Source organism: Somniosus microcephalus, chromosome 5, assembly GCF_052327205.1.
Source record: "Somniosus microcephalus isolate GS21.2 chromosome 5, FLI_Smic_1.0, whole genome shotgun sequence".
In the NCBI taxonomy this organism is placed as follows: domain Eukaryota; kingdom Metazoa; phylum Chordata; class Chondrichthyes; order Squaliformes; family Somniosidae; genus Somniosus; species Somniosus microcephalus.
Genome location: NC_140991.1, coordinates 63,649,236 through 63,676,096, shown reverse-complemented (window position 1 = coordinate 63,676,096; position 26,861 = coordinate 63,649,236). Strand labels below are relative to the sequence as shown.

At 48.9% G+C, this 26,861-nt stretch overlaps 1 protein-coding gene across 1 annotated transcript in view; it reads right to left on the bottom strand.

Annotated features, from left to right (window-relative positions):
* Positions 1–26,861, bottom strand: part of odad2 (outer dynein arm docking complex subunit 2) — a 422,610-nt gene that overhangs the window by 317,398 nt on the left and 78,351 nt on the right. Inside the window, exons 3-6 of the mRNA XM_085987200.1 lie at positions 14,316–14,514; positions 5,283–5,389; positions 5,012–5,148; positions 4,745–4,867 (exon numbers count right to left, since the gene is read on the bottom strand). Of these exons, the coding sequence (XP_085843326.1) occupies positions 4,745–4,867; positions 5,012–5,148; positions 5,283–5,389; positions 14,316–14,514 (566 nt within the window). The remainder of the gene's footprint in view (positions 1–4,744; positions 4,868–5,011; positions 5,149–5,282; positions 5,390–14,315; positions 14,515–26,861) is intronic.

Sequence of the window (26,861 nt, the reverse complement as noted above, 5' to 3'; positions counted from 1 at the left end):
TTCAGGAAACACCGTGCATGCGGGGAACGCTGGCATTTCCAGTCCTCTGAACGAAGGGGTTCAGAGGCTGAACGCATGCGCGGTATCGGGCAGCGCGTGCGCCTTGGGATTCCTGTATTTTGAGAGAGATGCGCGTGTGTAAAGGCCTTCGATATTTACACACAGAAAAACCACACGTAAGTACTTAGTTTTTCAGGTAAGTGGTCTATTAATACAATTTAGAATTTTTTTTCCCACAGGTTTGTTATTTTTAAAGAATTTACAGTAAGGTAAGTTGTTTTAGCCCGGATTTTTTATAAAATTTTTTTTTTCAAATTTTAAAATTATTGTTTAAAATAGTTTTTCATAGTTATTTATGGTTCATTTAAGTAGTGCAATGTTTTTTTTAATTTTCTTTCAGGTTTAAGTAGTGTTTTGGGGCCAGGAGTTTTCATGAGTTTGACAGCTCTCACTGTCAAACTTATGAATGAACTTTTGCAACCTCCCATTGGTTGCCCTGTGCTCACGTGATCCCAGCCGGCTCATCGCACTAAGTACGCCGCTGGGTCACGCACGCACAGCGCGGCAGGACCTCAAGCTGGCCAGTCACAGGAATGTCATTGCGGGCCAGATTTCAGATGTCGGCGCGCCGGGTAAGTCCACCTTGGGGCCTTGCACGCGCGGCAGTCACCCGAGCCGAATTACTGCCCCATTATGTCTTAATGCTTCCGAGCCAGGGAGCAGATAATTGACTATGGGAACCCGCATGGGTCCTAGCTATGCCTGCCTTTTCGTGGGATATGTGGAACATTCTTTGTTCCAGTCCTACTCAGGTCCCCTCTCTCACCTCTTTTTCCGGTACATTGATGACTGTATCGGTACTGTTTCCTGCTCTCGCCCTGAAATAGAAAATTTCATTCACTTTGCTTCCAATTTCCACCCTTCCCTCACCTTCACATGGTCCATCTCCGACTCTTCCCTTCCCTACCCTTCCTCGACTTCTCTGTCTTCATCTCTGGGGATAGGCTTTTGACAAACATTCATTATAAGCCCACCGACTCCCAAAGCTACCTGGACTACACTTCCTCCCACCCCGCTTCCTGTAAGGACTCTATTCCATTCTCCCAGTTTCTCCGTCACCGCCACATCTGCTCTGACGATGCCACTTTCCATACTAGTGCTTCCGACATGTCTTCCTTTTTCCTCAACCGAGGATTCCCCTCTACTGTGGTTCACACGGCGCGTGACCGTGTCCGTTCTATCTCCCACACTTCTGCTCTCACCCCTTCCCCTCCCTCCCGGAACCACGGACCTCACTTTTCACCCCAACAGCCTCCACATTCAACGGATCATCCTCCGCCATTTCCGCCACCTCCAGTGTGATCCCACCACCAAGCATATCTTCCTCTCACCTCCCCTTTCAGCATTCCACAGGGGCCGCTCCCTCCGCGACACCCTGGTCCACTCCTCTATCACCCCCAACATCCCTTCGCCCGGCACCTTCACGTGCAAGCGCAGGAGATCCAACACATGCCCTTTTACCTCCTCCATTCCCACTGTCCAGGGCCCCAAACACTCCTTCCAGGTGAAACAGCGATTTACTTGTACTTCTTGCAATTTAGTATACTGTATTCGCTGCTCACGATGTGGTCTCCTCTACATTGGGGGGACCAAACGCAGATTGGGTGACCACTTTGCAGAACACCTCTGTTCAGTCCGTAAGGGTGACCCCAAGCTTCCGGTCACCTGTCACTTTAACTCTCTGCTCCACTCCCACTCTGATCTCTCCATCCTCAGCGTCTTACACTGTTCCAATGAAGCTCAACGTAAGCTCAAGGAACAGCACTTCATCTTTCGATTAGGCACATAACAGCTTTCTGGACTCAACATCGAGTTCAACAATTTCAGACCATAACCTCTGCCCCCATCATTTTCTCTTTTTTTTCTCTCTCACATGGCAGCTGTCGATCATTCTGCCATTGCCATTTGCACTTCATCTAGAGTCATCGTTTGTTTCTTAACTTGTCCCATTATCATCTCCTATTGCCTTGCACCATCATCCCTTTTGTCTCTTAATCTCTCCTGCCTTCCATCCTATCACAGACCTTCCCTTTTGTTCTTTCCTCCCCTCCCTTCCTTCCCTGCCCCTACACTTGCTTAAAAACCTGTTCCATCTCTAGCTTTTTTCAGTTCTGACGATGGGTCATCAACCTGAAATGTTAACTCTGTTTCTCTCCACAGATGCTGCCTGACCTGCTGAGTATTTCCAGCATTTTCTGTTTTTATTTCAGATTTCCCGCATCCGCAGTATTTCGCTTTTGTAGAGGATAATTGGCCATGGTTCACATCATTATCCAGTGATTTCCGCTGGAAGCACATATCTGGAAATTGGGTAAGGCTCAGCTCTGAATGTGTGAAATGACAAAAAAGCCATCAATATTCTTTGTCTATGCTCAGCATGAAGAATTGCCACCTGAGTGAGACAAAAGAGAGCCAGTACTGCCCACAGAGACCTATCCCAACATAGGTTGCCATTGTCAAGGGAAGAGGGAAATGGGGAGAAAATGAGAGGGGAGAAAGTAAAGGAACATCAACAGTTCATACCATAATGATTCTCAGATATGCCTTCAACAATGAACTATTAGTTAGTCAGATTGTGGTATTATTTTACTACAGTTAATTTATATTCTGGAGAGGGGAAAAAGTTAAAACTGAATAGCACCACATCAATTTACATCTCAAATTTTAGATTCCTATTTTATCCAGACACATTTGAAGCAACAAGGAGATAAAACTAATAAGGTCACATATTGCACTAATTAAAATTTCATCCTGCCCCAACAATGCAGTATCAAGTTTTCACATGAACGTGTGAGAGTATTCTATGAACTAGAATGGGATGGGGTGGCAAATCCCACCTTAAAAATTCACTCCCTCCACCATAGCTGCAGTATGTACCATCTACAAGATACACTGCAGCAACTCACCAAGCCTTCTTTGACAACACCACCCAAACCCACGGCCTCTACCGCCTCAAAGGACAAGGGCAGCAGGCTCATGGGAACACCACCACCTGCAAGTTCCCCTCCAAGTCACACACTATCCTGAGTTGGAAATATATTGCCATTCCTTCATAGTCACTGGGTCAAAATCCTGGAACTCCCTCCCTAACAGCACTGTGGGAGTACGTTCACCACATGGACTGCACCAGCTCAAGAAGGTGGCTCACCACCACCTTCTCAAGGGCAGTTAGGGATGGGCAATAAATGCTGGCCTTGCCAGTGACGCCCACATCCCGTGAACAAGTATTAAAAAAATAGTAATTTTGTTAGCCAGTTTAAAATATATAGTATTACTTTGTAAAGCAATGCAATTCAGTTTTCCAGTGGGGATTCCTTTCATTTTGCTATTATTTTTAGCTTTCAAGATGCATTGGTGGTTTCATCAAGAGAAGAACAGCCTAATTTTAAAACTCTAACTGGCTGCTACAGCTGAGGGGACAAACCATTCTGCTGAAATTAACCTCTTAAAATGTTACCGTAAGCATAATAACCCAATGTAGAGGACAATGTAGATCATGTCAGATTATATTGAATGTGTGAAAGAAAGCAGTTGGTGGTGTGATAGTCCACTTTGATTATCATGGAATTTAGTTCAAACTTTTGTGAATTTTACTATTTGAAATCTGACCAATAAGTGATAATTGAATACCGTGATTTAATTGCTGTGATTAGATTTCAATCTGTTATACGTAATGAGATTTGATTACAGCTTATTTATTTTAGACTCATTGGGGGAGAAATTGGGTTGAGGCGCCAAAGTGGCGCCAAGTTCGCCTGGGCGCTGATTTTTGCGCAGCGTTCGGAGCATTAGCGAACATCAGAAATTCAGTTTCAGTGCCCCTAGAGGGAGACGGGGCGAGGCTCGAGGCGCTCCGCGTCCCTCTTAGGGCGCTGAAACTGAATATCACAGCGCAATGTGCCGCAGTGCCACACGCTGCGGCGCGGCACACTGCGGTACTGCAGGCCTTCCTCTCATTGTTAAGGAGGAGGGGCCTGCAACAGCGCGATCCCTGATCGCGAGTGCCGGCAAAAGAGCCCGGCACCGAGGAGAAGTGCCGGGCTCTCGGGAAACAGCCAGCAATGCCGCGGGGGGGGGGTCAGGAGGCCGGGGACGGAGGTGCTGGCAGGCGGCCGCCGCCCCACACCTCCACCTTAACTTGCGCCACTGCTGGCACAGCAAGGCCCCGTGAACCGGGCGCAGGTAGCGAACGGCGCTACAGCGGTGTTCGCTACCAAATATCGCGATCGGGGCGCTGCACACACCGATGATGTCATTGGTGGCGGCGCAGCGCAACAGGCTAACGCCACCATTAGTGCCCCCGCTGAATATCGCGGGAGGCGGGCCAGTGGCGCTACAGCCACTGACTGCCCTCTTTAGGCGCTAATAGGTGGCGCTACATACCCAATTTCTCCCCCATTTAGTTTTCCACTGACAACTAAATAAAGAAATAGAAAATGAAATGATCACTCGTACATGAAAAATATATCCATCTTGCTATGTTTTGATATTTTTAGAAAATAAGTTATGCAATTTCAACAGTCTTTTACTCAGTACTCCTCTTAGTCAATAATTATGTATGCACTGAGGACTGCACGTTATGTAGACAGCAATATCAATGCAAGATTCAGACTGTTTTATTGTACAGTTACAATCATCCTGGCTGACAAGCTTTTTTTTAAATGTGAAAATACTCCAATTTTACCTGTTGAATTCGAGTAAGATTTTCTGCAAATGTAGAAGATTTTTCCTTAAGAAATGTAATAAGATCCTTGTAGATATCACCATTTCGGTCATAGATAATGTCTCTACTGTCCTTCATCAGACCCTAAAGAATCAAAACTAATGTTATTCTGCAAAACTGGTGTTACAGTTTGAAAATGTTAATAGTAATATACTAGCACTATACATAGAATTGTGTGAAAAATTATGAAGTCACAAAGCTATTTTTCATTTCAACTTAGTTACTTACCCCATTTAGGAAAACTCCAGCTGTGCTACAGGTGACATACAAGGTATCAGTGTCATGAGTTTCAATAATCAGGTAGCAAATATCTCCATGTACTTGTCTCCATGGTGGGGCTCGGCATCCATTAGAAAATTCATATTCTATTAAAAAAATCAAACAAGAGGTAGCTAATATGTTAAAATTATACTATAATCTCCTTGGATTAAGCACAGAGCCCAATTTTTATTGTTCAGTACGTAACCCTTTTAATTGATTCAACTCTCCATGTAAATACCTGATGTGTAGTTGATAGATTTTAAAACGGTCCTGTCTCCTTCACCAGAGAAAGACTGGAGCAATTGCACATCATTCTTGATAGCCGGAGGGTTCAGCCGCACTTCTCTTAAAAAAGGGGAAAGGGAAAGCAAAGCATGAAAATATAATTAAATCACCTTCTGTTCTATTCGACCATTTCCTTTATTCAGTTAGTTCCAGCTTTTATTTTCTGTGTATTAAATCAGCACCAAACATTTTACTCGAAAAAATGTATTACTGTAACATCTGGAAAAAATACCCATTTAATATGTTGGGCAAGCCAGATATTTGCAAGGTCTGTAAAGCATAATGGTGCCAGAACCTCACAACCTGTGCCAGAATTTGAATATGCAGACTGCCCATACCAAATTATCATAAACTTTGGCTCTGCAAACAATATAATAAGTAGTAATTTCAACAATTAAAATGGCAGAGATTTATCTAAATTCCTGATATTGTAACAGGCTTACAATTAATTTGAAGTGATTTCTGCAAAATTTTAAAATTTTGGCAATTTTATCCATCAAGGGAAGATATCAAAGCAGACCGATTTCCTGTCCTATCATAGAAAGCACTACTGAAAATAAGGATAGGTACAAAAGTTATTCTTGAAAAATAATGTCACCTTCTCCTTTATAATGCACAGTAAGAGCCAATTAGCTTGCTAGCCTAAAATGGCCACCCATGCGTATGCCTAATTTGCAAAGCAGTCCCTCTGCTAGGACAGGAAGCTAGCATAATATTTCACCTAGTATCAGTGTCAATTATAGGCACACATTCAGACACAGTAGTAACGAGACTTTTAAGGTCACACTAAAACAATATCAATCTCTTAGTTAAGAATAGCTTGATGGTCCAGATTGCAGTATTTACTTTCACATTTTAGTCTCATTTCTCACTATTCACAATCTTTCTGTCTAGAGTGAGGCAGCTCAGCTGGTGGTCAGAGTTAACAGACACAGTGAGCTGGATTTTCTCAGCCCCGAGGAGGCGGGTATGGAGGCGGGGCAGCCAGGAAAGTTGCAGATTTTGGGGGCGGGTGGCCTTCGTGCCCTCTTGCCAGGAGGCAGGAAGCCGTCCTGCCCCAAGCCCCGTCTCCGAGAGGCGGAAAAGGGATTAAAGCCTATTAACTGCCTGTTAACAGGCAGAAAATAGGATTATCCCCATTTTTCGTTGCGAAGTGCGGGCTTCCTGACCTTGGGGAACCCCGCCAGGGTGTAGGAGCCAAGTAGAGGGTCTGCGGAGGTCGGAGGTGTCTGAAAGTGCGATGTAGAGGCGAGTGATGGGTGCAAGTGTGGAGTGGTAAGTATGTGAGGTGAGTGTAAAGTGTTAGAAAATGTTCACTTACCTTTGTTTCTGCCTACAGCCTTCAGCCACTGTGGAGCTGAAGTCCCGACATCTCCATTGTAGAGATCACAGACTGGCTGTTGGATCCTCCGATCCAACAGTCATCTGATTTCTACAAAGTAGAAAGGTTTGATGAGTCCTGAACACAAGAACTCATCAAATTACACAGAATGTCAGTGTTTGACAGCTTCACAGAACTGTCAAACGATGACATTTCTTCTTTCAAAAATTCTTGACAGGCGACACGTCAAACGTTGACGTGCTCTGTCACTGACTTCCATCTAATTGGCCTGCTGAGCCCGCCAGGCGTGCTTAACAAGGTCAATCAGGGGACGATCCCGCTGGTTGGCCAGAGGCTGATGGAGGCGGGACTAAAACCAGGCAGGGTCAGCGACCTGAAACGTTAACTCTGTTTCTCTCTCCACAGATGCTGCCTGACCTGCTGATTATTTCCAGCATTTTCTGTTTTTATTTCAGATTTCCAGCATCCGCAGTATTTTGCTTTTGTATGGACAGAAGGACATTAATTGCAACAGCAAGGAGACAGACATCCTGGAAATATGGCTCAGAACCCTCCTTCCAGCCATGGAGAGAACAACATGCAGAGTAGCCACAACATAGGTGAGCACGTGGGAAATATTGTGCACAGATTGCCAGAGAAATCAACAATGGGCAAGAAGACAGAAAAGCAATGGAATAAACAGTAAAAAGGATTATCATATGGAAAATGCAGCGTACAGATTGCCAGGGCCAATTCTGGACACGCAGGTATGCAATCTGAGGTTTCTAAACCGGGACATGGAAAGCCAGTAATGGGCTACACAGATCACAATAGCCACAGACAGTAGAGTTAACTGAAGAATGGCAGCAGATACAAAATAAAAACACAAAGCTAAAGTACAAAAGCAAATGATTTAAAGGAAAAAAAATCTATACAACTAAATTGCAAATTTTCAAACATAGAAAAATAATTCATCTAAAACAATTCTACACAAATTGGTATATTGTAGGAAAAAATATTTTAAAATCTTTTAAAAATTACAACCAAAATGTAGTTATTTTTGGTTCACACCCATTATCTTAGCCACAGTAACATTCCATAGGCGCGATCTTGCCTGCCCTGGGGAGGCGGGTATGGAGGCGGGACTGCCGGGGAAAATGGCAGAATCTGGGGGTGGGTGCCCATCCCGCCCCCAACCTGCCTCCGTGCCATCTTGCCAGGAGGCAGGTAGCCGACCCGTGCCGGGTCCCGGCTCCTTGGAGGCGGGAAGGGGATTACAGCCACTTAACTGCCTGTTAACAGGTAGTTAACAAGCAGATAAGAGGATTATCCCCATTTTACCCACACAAGTGCGGGCTTCCCGAAGGCTGCGAACCCTGGCAGGGTCACCGAGGTGAGCAGTGGGTCTGCGGGGGTCGGAGGGATGCAAAAGTGCGCTGTGAAGATAAGTGATGGGTGCAAGTGTGGAAAGGTGAGAATGTGAAGTAAGTGGAAAGTGTTAGAAAAAGTTTACTTACCTTTGTTTCTTCCTGCAGGCTTCACGAGTTGGAGATGCGGAGACTCTCGCAACTCACCGGCAGAGATAACAGATGGCTGCTGCATTCTCCAATGCAACAACCATCTAAGTTCTGCTAAAGAAAGAGGTTTGATGAGTCTTGAATTCAAGAACTTATCAAACTATAGAGAATGTTAGTGTTTGACAGCTTCACAGAGCTGTCAAACGATGACAATTCATCTGTCAAATTTTTTTTGACATTCTCTGTAACCGGCTTTCCCTTAATTGGCCTGCAAAGCCCGCTGGGCGGGCTTAACAAGGTCAATCAAGGGAAAATAGCGTGGGTTGGCCAGAAGTCGATGGAGGCGGGACTAAAACCCGACAAGTGTGAGTCCTGTCTCCAAAAGCTCCCAATTGGCAAAATCCAGCCCCATGTTTTTCAAACTCTAATCCTTCTAGCTTGTACATGATCATGAAGAAAAAAAGACTTGCATTTATATAGCGCCTTTCACATATACCGGACATCCCAAAGCGCTTTACAGCCAATGAAGTACTTTTGAAGTGTAATCACTGTTGTAATGTAGGAAACACGGCAACCAATTTGCGCAGAGCAAGCTCCCACAAACAGCAATGTGATAATGGCCAGATAATCTGTTTTTTAGATGTCGATTGAGGGATAAATATTGGCCAGGACACCGGGGAGAACTCCCCTGCTCTTCTTCGAAATAGTGCCATGGAATCTTTTACATCCACCTGAGAGCGCAGACGGTGGCCTCAGTTTAACCTCTCATCTGAAAGACGGCACCTCCGACAGCGCAGCACTCCCTCAGCACAGCACTGGAGTGGCAGCCTAGATTTTTGTCCTCAAGTCTCTGGAGTGGGATTTGAACCCACAACCTTCTGACTCAGAGGAGAGTGCTACCCACTGAGGCGCAGCTGACACAGATAATATCAGATAATGCTATCATACATCAGATAATATAATAAAACACAAAAGTTGTGCTCCAGAATAGAAAAAAGGGATCCATACACATCATTCACAATTAACTAACAACAGAAAATGCTGGAAAAACTCAGCAGATCCGGCAACATCCGTGGAGAGAAATTTGAGTTGACGTTTCGGGTTGAACCCTTCTTCAAAACTGAAAAGAAAAGAAAATAGATCGAAGGCAGGGCTGCGATCGGACAAAAGAAGTGAAAGAGACAAAAGAAATAGAAGAGACAATAAAAGGTGTTCGAAGCCAGACGAGATGGTAATAGGCTGAGATTAGGTGTGAAGTGTACTGGCAGGGCAAGAGATAGCTGCCAGGTGGGAGAGTGAAACAAAAGAAAAGGGGGGGGGGCGGGGAAAAGAGTGGAAAAATTACAGGTAAAAAATTAATGGGGGCCGAGGTTATGATCTGAAATTGTTGAACTTGATATTGAGTCCGGAAGGCTGCAAAGTGCCTAATCGGAAGATGAGGTGCTGTTCCTCGAGTTTACGTTGAGCTTCCGTGGAACAATACAAGAGGCCAAGGACGGTGAGGTCCGAGTGGGAATGGAGCGGTGAATTAAAATGACAGGCAACCGGAAGCTCGGAGTCACCCTTACGGACTGAACGGAGGTGTTCCGCAAAGCGGTCACCCAATCTGCGTTTGGTCTCTCCAATGTAGAGGAGACTGCATCGTGAGCAGCGAATACAGTATACTAGATTGCGAGAAGTACAAGTAAATCACTGTTTCACCTGGAAGGGGTGTTTGGGGCCCTGGACAGTGGGAAGGGGGGAGGTATAGGGGCAGGTGTTACATCTCCTCCGCTTGCACTCTCCCACCTGGCAGCTATCTCTTGCCCTGCCAGTACACTTCACACCTAATCTCAGCCTATTACCATCTCGTCTGACTTCGAACACCTTTTATTGTCTCTTCTACTACTTTGGTCTCTTTCACTTCTTTTGTCCAATCGCAGCCCTGCCTTCGATCTATTTTCTTTTCTTTCCAGTTTTGAAGAAGGGTTCGACCCGAAACGTCAACTCAAATTTCTCTCCACGGATGTTGCCTGACCTGCTGAATTTTCCAGCATTTTCTGTTGTTATTTCAGATTTCCAACATCTGCAGTATTTTGCTATCATTCACAATGAACTACTTAATCTCAACTTTTCTGTCAAGAGAAGGCACGAAGCAGAGGCCAAATACTTCCATACAGGAAGGGAAGGAAAAAAAAAACAGGAGGTGAATCACTCTCAAATTTCCCAGCAGACAAACCAGGAACAGCATTGATTGAATCTTGAACATCGATTCCTGCTATTCAACTGGAAAATAATTCTTCGCGTAGAGATGATGGAATTTTTTTTAAACTTAAAAGGGGAACAAAAAGTAAACAATATAAAATGTTCTAATAAGTGTATATGGAATGTATAATTCAAATTGTGATCTTTATATTCTTGTTCTTATGCTACGACATCAGTTCCATGCTATATGAAGTACTAGCTGGGGAGCCCTGCGTTGCGAGGGCAATTTTGGGGCGCGAGGGCAATTTTGGGGCGTTTGGTCTCCCTGCCCGTGTGTCCCCCCTCTCCCTGTCATGTCCTCTCCCTGTCCTATCCCTCCCTCCCCTCTCTCCCTCCACTCCCCTCTCTCCCTCCCTCCCCTCCCCTCTCTCCCTCCCCTCTCCTCCCTCCCCTCCCCTCCCCTGTCTCCCTCTCCCCCCCCACCCCACCCCTCCCCCACTCCCCTCTGTCACTCTCTCTGGCCCCTCCCCCTGCCTAGCGAGCCCCGCGTTGCGAGGGCAATTTTGGGGTGCGAGGGCAATTTTGGGGCGTTTGGTCTCCCTGCCCCTGTGTGTCCCCCCTCTCCCTGTCATGTCCTCTCCCTGTCCTATCCCTCCCTCCCCCTCTCTCCCTCCCCTCTCTCCCTCCCCCCCCGTCGCCCTCTCCCCCCCTCCCCTCCCCCGCTCCCCCACTCCCCTCTGTCCCTCTCTCCGGCCCTTCCCCCTGCCTAGCGCCTGAGGTCCGGTGCCATTGCTGAGGTCCCCCACGTATCGCGCGGCTGATGGACGGCCGCTGCGGGCGGGCGGGCAGCGCATGCGCGGTGAGTGTGGGCGGCGCATGCGCGGTGAGTGCGGGCGGCGCATGCGCGGTCAGTGCGAGCGGCCCGCGGGAGCCGGCAAGGCCATTAGCAAGCGGGAAACTTCGGGCGGCGCGCCCGCGCTCCGTCCGCGACACCTGAGAGGGGGAAGTAGAGAGAGACAGAGAGGGAAGAGGAGAAGGAGAGAGAGGGAAGAGGAGAGAGGGAAGAGTAGAAGGAGAGAGAGGGAAGAGGAGAAGGAGAGAGAGGGAAGAGGAGAAGGAGCGAGAGAGAGAGGGAAGAGAGAGAGAGAGAGAAATTTTTTCAGCTTCAGGCCCAGAGTCCCCCCTGCGCGAGGGTGAGGAGGAGGGGGGGGGGTTGGTAAACACAATATAAAACTCAAATAAATTGTTAATTAATTGCCTAACACATAATTGAAATATTTACCTTAGTTCCCTAACACACAGAAAGTGTGGGGGAAAAAATCGTGGAAAATCAAGATGGCGGCCACTCACCTCGGTTCAGAAGGATAAGGCCCGCCCACACACGCACCGATTGGTCGACCAGTCAGGTCACCGAAGCGTAGGATTGGTCAATCGTCGAGTCACTCGACACTCAACTGTAGGAAGACCTCGACGTCACACGGTCGCTAATGAGATGCTAATGAGCGGAACGCTGAATGTTTTTGGGATACCGCGGGCGGGATTTTTGTCCGGCCGAAACGTAAATACGCCTATGACCGGTCCGGAATCGCAAGCTTTCTTTTGAGGCGACGCGCGCGTCGGTACGCTCTGTAACTTCCAAACGTATAGAGACCAGGCGGACAGACAGACAGAAGAGCCGCTTTATATATATAGACTAGCTGAAGTGCCCGGCGGTGCCGAGGCTTTTTCGAGGGAATGTTGTTGTTGGAAGAGAGAGAGAGAGCGACTGGGGGGAAGAGAGAGCGACTGGGGGGAAGAGAGAGAGTGACTGGGGGGAAGAGAGAGAGCGACGGGGGGAAGAGAGAGAGCGACTGGGGGGAAGAGAGAGAGCGACTGGGGGGAAGAGAGGGAGGGGAGGGGGGAAGAGAGGGAGGGAGGGGAGGGAGGGGGAGGGAGGGGGAAGGGGGGGAGGGAGGGGAGGGAGGGGGAGGGAGGGGGAGGAGGGAGGAGGGGAGGGGGAGGGCGGGGAAGGGAGGGCGGGGGGAAGGGAGGGGGGAAGGGAGGGCAGGGGCAGGGGAAGGGAGGGCGGGGGGGAGGGAGGGGGGAGGGCGGGGAGGAAGGGAGGGCAGGGGGGGAAGGGAGGGGGGAGGGCGGGGGGGAAAAGGGGGGGAGAGGAAGGGGAGGGAGGGCGGGGGGCGCCCCCCCCGAGGGTCGCCCCCCGAGGTGAAGACCGGCGATTGCGCGCGCCCCCCGCCCCCCGAGGGTCACCCCCCCCCCCCCGAGGTGAAGATCGGCTGGCGGGCCCGGTTGCCAGGGTAACCGTGACGCTGACCAAGCCAGAGAGACGCCGCGTCTCAGCTGCTCCTGCTGCGCGCGCGGCCCCCCACCCGCCGCCCGAGGGTCGCGGCCCCCCCCCCCCCGAGGTGAAGACCGCCGATTGCGGCTGTGGGAAGACGTCCGGTGGGCCCGGTTGCCAGGGTAACGCTGGACGCTCAGCAAGCCCCGCCCCCGGGCCAGCCAGAGAGAGACAGCGCGTCTCAGCTCCTGCTGCGCGCGCACCCTAGCGGCGCTGGGCTGAGGCTCGGCCCTCTAGCCTTCGAGTGGGGCCGGGAGGTGCCTAGCTCGGGCGTGGGTGCGGAGGAGACGCCGAGGCTTCTAGGCCTACCTGGAAAAACGGGGAAAGGTAGGAAAATTAATGAGATTAGATAAGTTAATTACTTTCTAAATCATTTTTTTTTAAAACAATATGGGCTAGATTTTCAGTTGCTTGCGCCAGCAGTTAGCGCCTTAAGAGAAGTGATTTTCGGGCGCTATGCGTGTAGCGCCTGGGCGCAGCGCAGTTTGCGCCCCGCCCCAAATTAAGTTGCCCGTTAGCGCCGGCGCAAAGTTTAGCGCCCGCCCGGATGCGCGCGCAAAAAATGACGTCACATCCTCGTGCAACGCCCTTTGGCCGCCCCGAATCCAAACTTCAGTCGGACCGTCCCATTGTGCGGCTGGCGTCCAGAGCGTTTGTAAAATGGAACGCAACACACCCTGGGGAGCGCAAATTAAAGGGCACTCGTATAAAAGGCACTCTGCATGTGTTGTGTGGAAGTAACCAGTGTGTTGTCATTATTCCTCCTCCTCCTCCTCCTCCTCCTCCTCCTCCTCCACCATCATCATCCCAGACTTTGCATTTGAAAAAAACACATGCACCCTTCCCCTTTAAGAGCTCACTGGCACCAGAGTGTCTGCCGTGCGCTGCGCCCGAGCTCGGGTGTTGCGCTCTCCACCGCCGGCTTAGCGCCTAAAGATACTAGTGGAACGCCTGTTTTAGCGCTCCACCAACCTCTTAGGGCGAAGCCACTGAATTTCCGGCAACGGGGCGCTACTTTGGGGCGGGCGATAACTTCGGGCGGGCGCTAAGCTTAGCGCCCCAAAACTGTCTATACTGAAAATCTAGCCCTATGTGTTTTAAAAGCAACTTTTTTTTTAAGACGCAGAAAGCGGGAAAAAGAAAGGAAAAGTTTGGAATGAAGATGGCGGCGACTCACCTCGGTTCAGAACGATAAAGCCCGGCCACACACGCACCGATTGGCCCGGCGGCACACGCCAGCAACCCGGCGTACGATTGGTCGAGCTCGAGGTCACTCTGTCGCTAATGAGCGGATAATGAGATGCTAATGAGCGGAATGTTGAAGGTTTTTGGGATACCGCAGGCGCAATTTTAGCCCGGCCGAAACGTAAATACGCTTAAAACCGTCTCGGAAGCGTAAGCTTTCTTTGGAGGTAACGCGCGCGTAGGTACGCCCTGTAACTTTCGAGTGCATACCCGCAACGCACACGCGATGACAGACAGACAGATAGACAGAAAGACAGAAAGACAGATAGATAGACAGAATGACAGAAGTACCGATTTAAATATATAGATATAAGGTTTCTCTCTAAAATACCACATTCATAATGAACATAGCTCAAATGTGAACATTTTATTTGCAATACTTACTGCGAAATTTTCTGTAAAGAAGTATTTAGAAGCTGCATATCTAGCTGCTGGAGAAGCAGAAACAACTTCATTTGAACTTCAGCCTGAGGTTCTTCATCACCTTTCTTCACTTTTTCCAGTAAACGCAGCATAGATTTGTCCTCTCCTTCCACTGTAGCAAAGCTTGGGCCTAGCATCTTCGCTATTGGGTCTCTGTTTGCTGAAGTGTAAAAATGCATGGTTAAAGAAAAAATATAACAAAGGCATTGCATTAATCCAAATATTATTAATACTGTGATAAGTAAAATGTGTTCACTTGTCTGGTGTCCATCCCAATACCACATTGCTTTTTGATGTACTTCACACATGGAGAAGAGGGTATATTTTAATCTGAAAATGCATCTAATGTATTTTTATATTTATTTCCTGGATTGACACCATGAGTCGAGCAGGTTTGCATTCCCAATCACACATACAACAGTAGAGGGCTTCACAGGTGAGCCCTCTCCTGTTGCCATTCACACATATGCTGCAATATTGTAACATATTTAGATTGGCCATATTAAATGCAAACTGGTTCAGAACTGGAGCCTGTGGCATCTCTGTTGGCTTAGTGGGTAAATGTAACACCCAATGGGATACTAAGTCATACAGACCAGAAATCCTCAAATGTAATCCTTGTTATGTGCTGCTGGCTGATCACAACACAAGAGGTAATGGAATGCTACAATCAGACAGAGTTTATGCTACTAATCATTATCCAGCAATCCCTGCTGGAAAGTGTGAATGGCAACAGGAGAGGCCTCAGCTGTGACGCCCTCTACTGCTGAATAGACTGCCAGTACTCACTGCCTGTACACACTGTTCACACTTGAAGAAAAGCCTCTTGGGCAAGGTGCAAGAGAGCTGCCAATGACCATAGAGCAAGACACCAAGAACTTAAGAACATAAGAAATAGGAGCAGGAGTAGGCCATTTGGCCCCTCGAGCCTGCTCCGCCATTCAATAAGATCATGGCTGATCTTCTACCTCATCTCCACTTTCCTGCACTATCCCCATATCCCTTGATTTCCTTAATATTCAAAAATCTATCGATCTCGGTCTTGAATATACTCAACGACTGAGCCTCCACAGCCCTCTGGGGCCGAGAATTCCAAAGATTCACCACCCTCCGAGTGAAGAAATTTCTCCTCATCTCAGTCCTAATTGGCTGACCCCTTATTCTGAGACTGTGACCCCTGGTTCTAGACTCCCCAGCCAGGGGAAATATCCTCCCTGCATCTACCCTGTCAAGCCCTGTAAGAATTTTGTATGTTTCAATGAGATCACCTCTCATTCTTCTAAACTCTAGAGAATATAGGCCTAGTCTACTCAATCTCTCCTCATAGGACAATCCCCCCATCTCAGGAATCAGTCTGGTGAACCTTTGTTGTACTCCCTCTATGGCAAGTATATCCTTCCTTAGGTAGGGAGACCAAAACTCTACACAATAATCCAGGTGTGGTCTCACCAGGGCCCTATATAATTGCAGCAAGGCGTCTTTACTCTTACACTCAAATCCTCTTGTAATAAAGGTCAACATACCATTTGCTTTCCTAATTGCTTGCTGTACCTGCATGTTAACTTTCAGTGATTTGTGTACAAGGGCACCCAGGTGTAGAGGTTAGAGCCTTTAAGGAAAAATAAAATAAAATTGGGAACAAAGGGCAGGGACCAACAGAACACACCAATTATTAAAACTGCTATTAGATCTTCTGTGATATTGGTCATGGGTAGTTTGGAAAGTAGGCTACACTTGCCTATATCTTACCTGTACTGAAATTTGTCTTAGCAGGGGCTTCGTTTATCTCAGGGAATTGGGAGCACTCTGCATGCATAAGGCTCCTGTCAGACTAGCTCCATTTTCACTGTTCCAGGAGTGCTTTGTCCTTTCTGAGCAGCAAACTATTGGCCGGTAGGGGGGGGGAGGAATCATTGCCATGGTGCTTCATGTGTCGGTAATGGGGCACCTAAATAGGGCTGCCAAAAATATTAATTGTAAGCTGTGCTTTGTTCTGCGCAGCCTGTTTCTTTTAATTCGCGGTCCCTTAAAATTTCTGCGCATGTTCAGTATTTACAATGTAAAAGCCGTTGAGCGGCTTGTGTGGGACCCTTCCCATTACTGCACGGCTGCGCAGCTTAGAGGGAACATTGGTTGCCAACCCTTCAGGATTGCCCTGGAGACTACAAGAATTAAAGATTAATCTCCTGGACACAGCTGCGAGCAACCCAGGTGCTTTAAAAAAGTATATTTTTTTCATTTAACAGTTTGTTTGATCGGGCAGGGCAGTTGGAGACGCGAGTTCATGTGATGAAAACTCCAGGAGTATGGTCAACTGGAGTTAGCAACCCTTCACCTAACCCATGGAAACGTCAAGAGGTCTGGAGACTCGCCAAGAACTCGATATAGAATCCATTCGTCTATGTTACTTTTCCATAATCTCCCTTGCTATTACTCTCACCCTTAATGTTTTTATAAATTACTCATTCACACTGTCTCTGCTAATATCAGAAAGAGAGGTGGTAGAGGGAAGAGAGGGTGGAGGGGTGGAGAGGGAGCGAGGGCGAGAGATTGAGGGCGAAAGGGATTAAGAGTGCGAGAGAGGGTGAGAAGGATTAAGAGTGTGAGTGCGAAAGAGAGGGGGAGAACGGTTCAGCCTTATTTGAGGTTGGTACGGTTCCTGCATCCGATATCTGCCTCAGTGGGCAAGGAGGGGCGGATCCCAACAGCCAATTCCTGCGACAAGTGATGCATTTTAATTGACTTCTTATTTCTGCACCCTTGCTGCTCATTCCTACAATTCACCTTCACTTTAATTTTGCCATTTTATTTTTATTTTTTTTTAACATTCTGCATTTTATTTCTCCAAGGGATTTACCCAATTTTGGCAGAGGCATGTTTCATTTTTTTTTTAAACCTGCATGATACCAAATGTGGGTTTCCAATTTTTGCTTTGTCTGGCCCAGTCATGCACCTTCAGGTAATGTACTGTTAGGTCACGCAACGTTAACCTCACAGCACCACCCACGGTTGTAATTTTTTTTTAAAATGCTGCCACCACTCGATGTTTTTCTATTAAAAATAATAATAATCTTACAAAATGGACAAAAGAATAGCAAAGGCTGAAGTACGCGACTATGGGTACGAGAATGCAACATTTCCAATAACAGGCATTTTGAATTTGTGGTGGATGAGACGTTGCAGCAAACAACCAAATTTTTGAAGCGGACACTTGGGCCTAGAAATTTGATCATGCACAAAATGCTGCACGTGCCTGTTCATAAGGTCCCAGGCAGCACATTCAACTCAAGCTGGGACTTCATTATAATGAGTCAGGCGTGCAGCCAACGCAACCGCTGCTATTCATTGGCTGTATGCCTGTTTATTGGGCCCCCCGGGTTGTCTGATGCTACTTTAGAGGGCCTGGTCTAGCCAGTGGACAGGAGGAGGACGATCCAGTTCTCCCCAGGAAGCAGAAAGCCCTCCATGCAACACCTGTTGACGCCAGTGGAAAGAGATCAGAGAGAATGTTAATGCCAGGAGCTTAGTTCCAAGGTCAGGACTGCAATGCTGCAAATAGATTAATTTCCTCACCAGAGTTGTCAAGGTATGAATACTGCTCTCTTACCTCCACCACCTCCAGCTTCACGACTACAACAAACAATAACAACTTGCATTTATATAGTGCCTTTAACATAGTAAAACAACCCAAGCTTGGTCAAAGAGGTAGGTTTTAAGGGGTGTCTTAAAGGAGGAGAGGTAGAGAGACAGAGAAACTACTCACAATACTTCTCCTCCCTGCATCCCTTCACTGTCCTATAAATCGCTGAACTCAGAATTCCAAGTTCTTCTCATACTCCCAAACAATACAACCCTCACATTTGGCACATTGTATGCCAGCTATTGCGCCGTGACAGCTACATTCGCTAAATACCTCACATGATGTCACTAACCACTCCCTACTTTCCGGCAGAAGTTCCTGCACAACTCTGGACAGCAGAGGAGGTCGAACCCGCCTGCACACCCTCTTCTCCTATCGAAGAAAGCGTGCTGGTCACCACGGGCACGGGGCAAAGTCATGGCCGTGGTGTCTGTTAATGAACCTCCTGGAACAGTACCCATGGATTGGAGGGTAGCTAATGTTACCCCACTATTCAAAAAAGGTGGTAGAGAGAAAACGGGGAATTACAGACCGGTAAGCCTGACATCGGTAGTGGGGAAAATGCTAGAGTCCATTATAAAAGATGTAATAGCAGAGCACTTGGAAAACAGTGACAGACTCAGACAAAGTCAACATGGATTTACAAAAGGTAAATCGTGCTTGACTAATCCACTGGAATTTTTTGAGGATGTAACTAGTAAAATAGATATGGGAGAACCAGTGGATGTGGTGTATTTGGACTTTCAGAAGGCTTTCGATAAGGTTCTGCATAAGAGATTAGCATGTAAAGTTAAGGCACATGGGATTGCGGGTAAGGTATTGACTTGGATAGAGAACTGGTTGGCAGACAGAAAGCAAAGAGTTGGAATAAACGGGTCCTTTTCCGAGTGGCAGGCAGTGACTAGTGGGGTACCGCAGGGATCAGTCCTTGGACTCCAGCTATTCACAATATATATTGATGATCTAGACAAGGGAACTAGATGTAATATCTCCAAATTTGCAGACGACACAAAGCCGGGTGGGCGTGTGTGCTGTGAGGAGGATGCCGAGAAACTACAGGATGATTTGGACAGGTTGGGTGATTGGGCAGAAGCATGGCAGATGCAATATAACGTGGATAAATGCGAGGTTATCCACTTTGGTGTCAAAAACAGGAAGGCAGATTATTATCTGAATGGCAATAGATTGGGAGAAGGGGAAGTGCAACGAGACCTGGGTGTCCTTGTGCATCAGTCGCTGAAGGTAAGCATGCAGATGCAGCAGGCGGTTAAGAAGGCAAATGGTATGTTGGCCTTCATAGCGAGAGGGTTTGAGTACAGGAACAAGGATGTCTTGCTGCAGTTGTACAGGGCCTTGGTGAGACCACATCTTGAGTAGTGTGTGCAGTTTTGGTCACCTTATCTGAAGAAGGATATTCTTGCCATGGAAGGAGTTCAGCGAAGATTCACCAGGCTGATACCTGGGATGGCAGGAATGATGTATGAGGAGAGATTGGGTCGATTGGGCTTGTACTCGCTGGAGTTTAGAAGAATGAGGGGATCTCATTGAAACTTATAAAATTCTGGCAGGACTGGACAGACTAGATGCAGGGAGTATGTTCCCAATGGTCGGGGAGTCCAGAACCAGGGGTCACAGTCTAAGGATAAGGGGGAGGCCTTTTAGGACAGAAATGAGGAGGAATTTCTTCACCCAGAGCGTGGTGAACCTGTGGAATTCTCTACCACAGAAGGCAGTAGAGGCCAATTCATTAAATATATTCAAGAAGGAGTTGGATATATTTCTTAAGGCTGAAGGAATCAAGGGGTATGGGGAGAAAGCAGGGACGGGGTACTGAACTTGGATGATCAGCCATGATCGCATTGAATGGCAGAGCAGGCTCGAGGGGCCGAATGGCCTACTCCTGCTCCTATCTTCTATGTTTCTATGTCTCCTGTACCGATGCCTGTTGGCCCTCCTCTGTCTGGCCATGATTGCCACTCTCTCTCTGCGTCTCTGTGCCCTCTAAATGTGATGGAGAAGGACGACGTTCCCATCCATTGCAGCCCCCATAGTATCTGGGCAATCAAAGTTATGATGGGCAAAAAGCAAAGTACCTGCAAAGTTATGGTCAGAAGCCAAAACTACCTCAGACAGCGTTGACTCAATGCAGAAGTCTCTCTTTCTCTCTCTCGAAATCTCTCTCTCTCTCTCTCTCTCTCTCTCTCAGAATGAGTGGTGCAAAAATGGCTATCACACAAAAGCCAGGAAGAGGCCCCCTTTAAATAGCGCCCCCCCAGCCCCACAGCAACTGGGATGCATTCCAGTCAACCTGTCGTTGGTTGCGAGAGGCGGAAAGGAGGGGGGCGCCACTGAATTTCCGGTCCGGGGCGCCCCACTCTCGAATGACGTCAAGATCTGCGTGCGCAGGAGATCGGGCGGTATTGTTTAGCGCCGCCGCAAAATGTCCAGTCAATTTCACGAGAGACGCAGATATCGCCGCGCCCGGGCGCTAGTTGGTTTGCGCCCCACTTAGCGCCCTCTTAAGGCGCTACCAACTGAATTTTCCCCCCTATGTTTCCTTTCTGGGAGATGGGGCCCAGCACCCCAAACCAAGCCCAAAACAGACTATGGGAATTCTTGGGCTCCGGGACAGGTGGGCACTTAACATGCAACCATAATGATTGGGGCACCCGCCCAGGATATTTAGTTTTGGTGACCTCCCCATGTTCCTGCAAACTAAAGCTTTTCCACCAGGATCAATGACCCACAGGGTCTCAGCCCCCATTCAATTCCTAAAGTACTTTTAAGTGGTAGCCATTTGCTGATTTTGCCTTGCTTATTTCTTTTCATTATGTCCACTATGGAAGATTTCTGGAAAAATGAAATTGTACATGAATCGGTCTTTCTTTTAATTACAGGTATAGTAATAATATCATTGAATCATAGAATGGTTGCAGCACGGAAGGAGGCATTTCGGCCTGTCGAGCCTGTGCTGGCTCTCTGCAAGAGCACTTCAGCTGGTCCCACTACCCCACCCTTTCCCCGTTTCCTTCAGATACTTATCCAATTCTCTTTTGAAAGCCACAATTGAATCTGCTTCCACCACCCTTTCAGGCAGTGAATTCCAGATCCCAACCACTCGCTGCATAAAAAAGTTTTCCTCACATTGCCTTTGGTTCTTCTGCCAATCACCTGAAATCTGTGTCCTCTGGTTCTCAACCCTTCTGCCAATGGAAACCATTTCTCTCTATCTACTCTGTCTAGACCCCTCATGATTTTGAACACCTCCTCTCAACCTTCTCTGCTCTAAGGAGAATAACCCTAGCTTCTCCAGTCTATCCACATAACTGGAAATCCCTCATCCCTGGAACCATTCTTGTAAATCTTTTCTGCACCCTCTCTAAGGCTTTCATGTCTTTCTAAAGTGCGGTGTCCAGAATTGGACACAATACTCCAGTTGAGGACAAACCAGTGTTTTATAAAAGTTCATCATAACTTCCTTGCTTTTGTACTCTATGGGCTGGATTTTGATACTGGGGCGGGCTGGGGTCGTGTTATCCGCATTTCGTGTTAGCCACCCAATTCTAAATCGATGTGGGAGAATGAAGCCATTTTAACTTAATTGTCCAATTGAGTTCCAACGTGTGGGGACCCATGGCCAATGAGTTTTTCCTGTCTGAAACTCGCCTCCGATGACGTCATCATTGCTGCTGCATTTAAGGTCTGCAACAAGCCTTGCTTCTTCTGCAGACTGCCAAGCTTTTGCCCTTGCATGTTAGAGGCACCTGCAGGAAGAATGGCCAGCCAGAGACCTAGGTCTGCACCCCGCTTTGATGACGTTGCCCTGCAGGCTTTAGTAGAGGGAGCAAGAGCAAATAAAGAGGTGCTCTTCCCTTCTTCAGGGAGGAAGAAGCCTCCCCAGCAAACCAAGGCTGTGTGGATCCAGGTGGCAGAGGAGGTCAACTCTGTCAATAACCTGCAGAACCTGGCTTCAGTGCAGGAAGAGGTTTCATGACCTTCTGCGCAATGGAAAAGTGAGTATGAATTTCCCATCACCCTCAATCTGATCCCCATTGCCTCTCCTCACCAGCACTCAGCTTCAGCAATCTCTTCCTCCACATCCCACTTGACACCGACATCCATGCGCCCTTACCCATTCCCTCTCTCTCTATGGTCACATTCACCCAATTATTCGACTGTGCAGCCCTCACACTCCCTATCACTGTGATGCAATTACAACTTACAACATACAGGGAGTGCCCTTGGTCTTGCCACCTCACTCCATCTTTGTCTCCTTCTAAGCATCTATGCTATGGATTCTCTACACTCACTCCTTCATTCTCACTCAAACTCCACTTGTCTCCCTCATTGCAGGAAAAGAGAGCTCACAATAAGAGGGAAAGAGCGAGGACAGGAGGAGGGCCACCCTCAGTAGCCCAGCTCAGCCCCTGGGAGGAGGCGGTCATAGAGTCATAGAGTTATACAGCACGGATAGAGGCCCTTTGGCCCATCGTGTCCGCGCCGGCCATCAAGCCCTGTCTAATCTAATCCCATATTCCAGCATTTGGTCCGTAGCCTTGTATGCTATGGCATTTCAAGTGCTCATCCAAATGCTTCTTGAATATTGTGAGGGTTCCAGCCTCCACAACCCTTTCAGACAGTGAGTTCCAGACTCCAACCACCCTCTGGGTGAAAAAGTTCTTTCTCAAATCCCCTCTAAACCTCCCGCCCATTACCTTGAATCTATGCCCCCTAGTTATTGACCCTTCTACTAAGGGAAAAAGCTCCTTAGTATCCATCCTATCTATGCCCCTCATAATTTTGTACACCTCAATCATGTCCCCCCTCAGCCTCCTCTGCTCCAAGGAAAACAAACCCAATCTGCCCAGTCTCTCTTCATAGCTGAAGCGCTCCAGCCCTGGTAACATCCTGGTGAATCTCCTCTGCACCCTCTCCAAAGCGATCACATCCTTCCTGTAGTGTGGCGACCAGAACTGCACACAGTATTCCAGCTGTGGCCTAACCAGTGTTTTATACAGCTCCATCATAACCTCCTTGCTCTTATATTCTATGCCTCGGCTAATGAAGGCAAGTATCCCATATGCCTTTTTTACCACCTTATCCACCTGTTCCGCCGCCTTCAGGGATCTGTGTACTTGCACACCCAGATCCCTCTGACCCTCCATCTTGCCTAGGGTCTTACCATTCATTGTGTATTCCCTTGCCTTGTTAGTCCCCCCAAAGTGCATCACCTCGCACTTTTCCGGGTTAAATTCCATTTGCCACTGTTCCGCCCATCTGACCAACCCATCTATATCGTCCTGCAGACTGAGACTACCCTCCTTGCTATTTACCACCCTATCTGACCAACCCATCTATATCGTCCTGCAGACTGAGACTACCCTCCTCGCTATTTACCACCCTACCAATTTTTGTATCATCCGCGAACTTACTGATCATACCTTTTACATTCATATCCAAGTCATTAATGTAGACCACAAACAGCAAGGGACCCAGCACCGATCCCTGTGGTACCCCACTGGCCACAGGCTTCCAGTCACAAAAACAACCTTCGACCATCACCCTCTGCCTTCTGCCACTAAGCCAGTTTTATATCCAATGTGCCAAGGCACCCTGGATTCCATGGGCTCTTACCTTCTTGACCAGTCTCCTGTGCGGGACTTTATTGAAGGCCTTACTGAAATCCATGTATACCACATCCACTGCGTCACCCTCATCCACACACCTAGTCACCCCCTCAAAAAATTCAATCAAATTAGTCAGACATGATCTTCCCTTGACAAAGCCATGTTGACTATCCCTGATTAATCCTTGCCTCTCCAAGTGGAGACTAATTTTGTCCCTCAGAATTTTTTCCAATAATTTTCCTACCACTGATGTTAGGCTCACTGGCCTGTAGTTCCCCGGTTTTTCCCTACTCCCCTTCTTGAATAATGGTACTACATTAGCGGTTCTCCAGTCCTCTGGCACATCCCCTGTGGCCAGAGAGGTTCTGAATATATGTGTTAGAGCCCCCGCAATCTCTTCCTTTGCCTCACACAGCAGCCTGGGATACATTTCGTCCGGGCCTGGGGATTTATCCATTTTTAGGCCTGCTAAAACCGCCAATACCTCCTCCCTCTCGATGTTAATATGTTCGAGCATATCACAGACCCCCCCGCCCTATTTCTATGTCTACATCGTCCCTCTCCATAGTGAAAACAGATGCAAAAAATTCATTTAGAACCCCTCCTACATCTTCCGGCTCCACACACAGATTGCCACTTTTGTCCCTAATGGGCCCTATTTTTTCCCTAGTTATCCTCTTACCCTTAATCTATATATATAAAGCGGCTCTTCTGTCTGTCCCGATGTCTGTTTGTCTGTCTGTCTGTCTGTCTGTCCGTTCTCTATACGTTTGAAAGTTACAGAGCGTACCGACGCGCGCGTCACCTCAAAAGAAAGCTTGCGATTCCGGACCGGTCATAGGCGTATTTACGTTTCGGCTGGACAAAAATCCCACCCGCGGTATCCCAAAAACGTTCAGCGTTCCGCTCATTAGCATCTCATTAGCGACCGTGTGACGTCGAGGTCCACCAATCGGACGGCGGGTTCCTTCCTACAGTTGAGTGTCGAGTGACTCGACCATTGACCAATCCTACGCTTCAGTGACCTGACCGGTCGACCAATCAGTGCGTGTGTGGGCGGGCCTTATCCTTCTGAACCGAGGTGAGTGGCCGCCATCTTGATTTTTCACAATTTTTTCCCCCACACTTTCTGTGTGTTAGGGAACTAAGGTAAATATTTTAATGATGTGTTAGGGAATTAAATAACAATTTAATGGGGGGTGGGAGAGCCTCGGGAAATCGCGGGGGGGGGGGAGAGCCTCAGGACATCGCGGGGGGGGGGGAGAGCCTCGGGAAATCGTGGGGGGGAGAGCCTCGGGAAATCACGGGGGCGGGGCGGGGAGAGCCTCGGGAAATCGCGGGGGGGGGCGAGCCTCGGGAAATCGCGGGGGGCTCGCGCCGCCCGCACTGACCGCGCATGCGCCGCCCGCACTGACCGCGCATGCGCCGCCCGCGAGAGCCCGCTCCCGGTGCCGGCCGCCGCTCAGCATTCCCGCTATCGGAACGGCACCAGACCTCAGGCGCTAGGCAGGGGGAGGGGCCGGAGAGAGGGACAGAGGGGAGCGGGGGAGTGGGGGAGGGGTGGGGGTGGGCGAGGGGAGGGGAGGGAGACAGGGGAGGGGAGGGAGGGAGAGGAGGGGAGGGGAGGGAGAGGAGGGGAGGGAGGGATAGGACAGGGAGAGGACATGACAGGGAGAGGGGGGACACACAGGGGCAGGGAGACCAAGCGCCCCACAATTGCCCTCGCAACGCGGGGCTCCCCAGCTAGTCTATCTATATATATATAAATCGGTACTTCTGTCCTTCTGTCTGTCTGTCATCGCGTGTGCATCTGGGGGGTATGCGCTCGAAAGTTACAGGGCGTACCTACGCGCTCGTTACCTCCAAAGAAAGCTTACGCTTCCGAGACGGTTTTAAGCGTATTTACCTTTCAGCTGGGCTAAAATCGCGCCTGCGGTATCCCAAAAACCTTAACATTCTGCTCATTAGCATCTCATTATCCGCTCATTAGCGACAGAGTGAGCTCGACCAATCGTACGCCAGGTTGCTGGCGTGTGCCGCCGGGCCAATCGGTGCGTTGTGTGGCCGGGCCTTATCCTTCTGAACCGAGGTGAGTCGCCGCCATCTTGATTCCAAACTTTTCCTTTCTTTTTCCCGCTTTCTGCGTCTTAAAAAAAAACGTTGCTTTTAAAACACATATTGTTTTAAAAAAAAATGATTTAGAAAGTAATTAACTTATCTAATCTCATTAATTTTCCTACCTTTCCCCGTTTTTCCAGGTAGGCATAGAAGCCTCGGCGTCTCCTCTGCACCCACGCCCGAGCTAGGCACCTCCCGGCCCCACTCGAAGGCTGGAGGGCCGAGCCTCAGCCCAGCGCCGCTAGGGTGCGCGCGCAGCAGGAGCTGAGACGCGGCGTCTCTCTCTGGCTCGGCCAGGGGGCGGGGCTTGCTGAGCGTCCAGCGTTACCCTGGCAACGGGTCCGCCGGCCGTCTCGCACAGCCGCAATCGGCGGTCTTCACCTCGGGGGGGGCCGCGACCCTCGGGGGGGGGGCCGCGACCCTCAGGGGGGGGGCCGCGCGCACAGCAAGAGCAGCTGAGACGCGGCGTCTCTCTGGCTCGGCCGGCGTCACGGTTACCCTGGCAACCGGGCCCGCCGGCCGAGCCAGAGAGAGACGCCGCGTCTCAGCTCCTGCTGCACGCGCAATCGGCGGTCTTCACCTCGGTGGGGGGGGGGCCGCGACCCTCGGGGGGCCCCCCCTCCCCCCACCCTCCCTTCCCCCCCCGCCCCCCCCTCCCTTCCCCCCCTCCCTTCCTTCCCCCCCTCCCTCCCTTCCCCCCTCCCTTCCCACCCGCCCTCCCTTCCCCCCTCTCCCTTCCCCGCCCTCCCCTCCCCCTCCCCCCCCTCCCTCTCTTCCCCCCAGTTGCTCTCTCTCTTACCCCCAGTCGCTCTCTCTCTCTCTTCCAACAACAACATGCCCTCGAAAAAGCCTCGGCACTGCCGGGCACTTGAGCTAGTCTATATATATATAAAAGAGCTCTTCTGTCTGTCCCGATGTCTGTCTGTCCCGATGTCTGTCCGTGTTCTATACGTTTGAAAGTTACAGAGCGTACCGACGCGCGCGTCGCCTCAAAAGAAAGCTTGTGATTCCGGACCGGTCATAGGCATATTTACGTTTCGGCCGGACAAAAACCGCGCCCGCGGTATCCGAAAAACGTTCAGCGTTCCGCTCATTAGCATCTCATTAGCGACCGTGTGACGT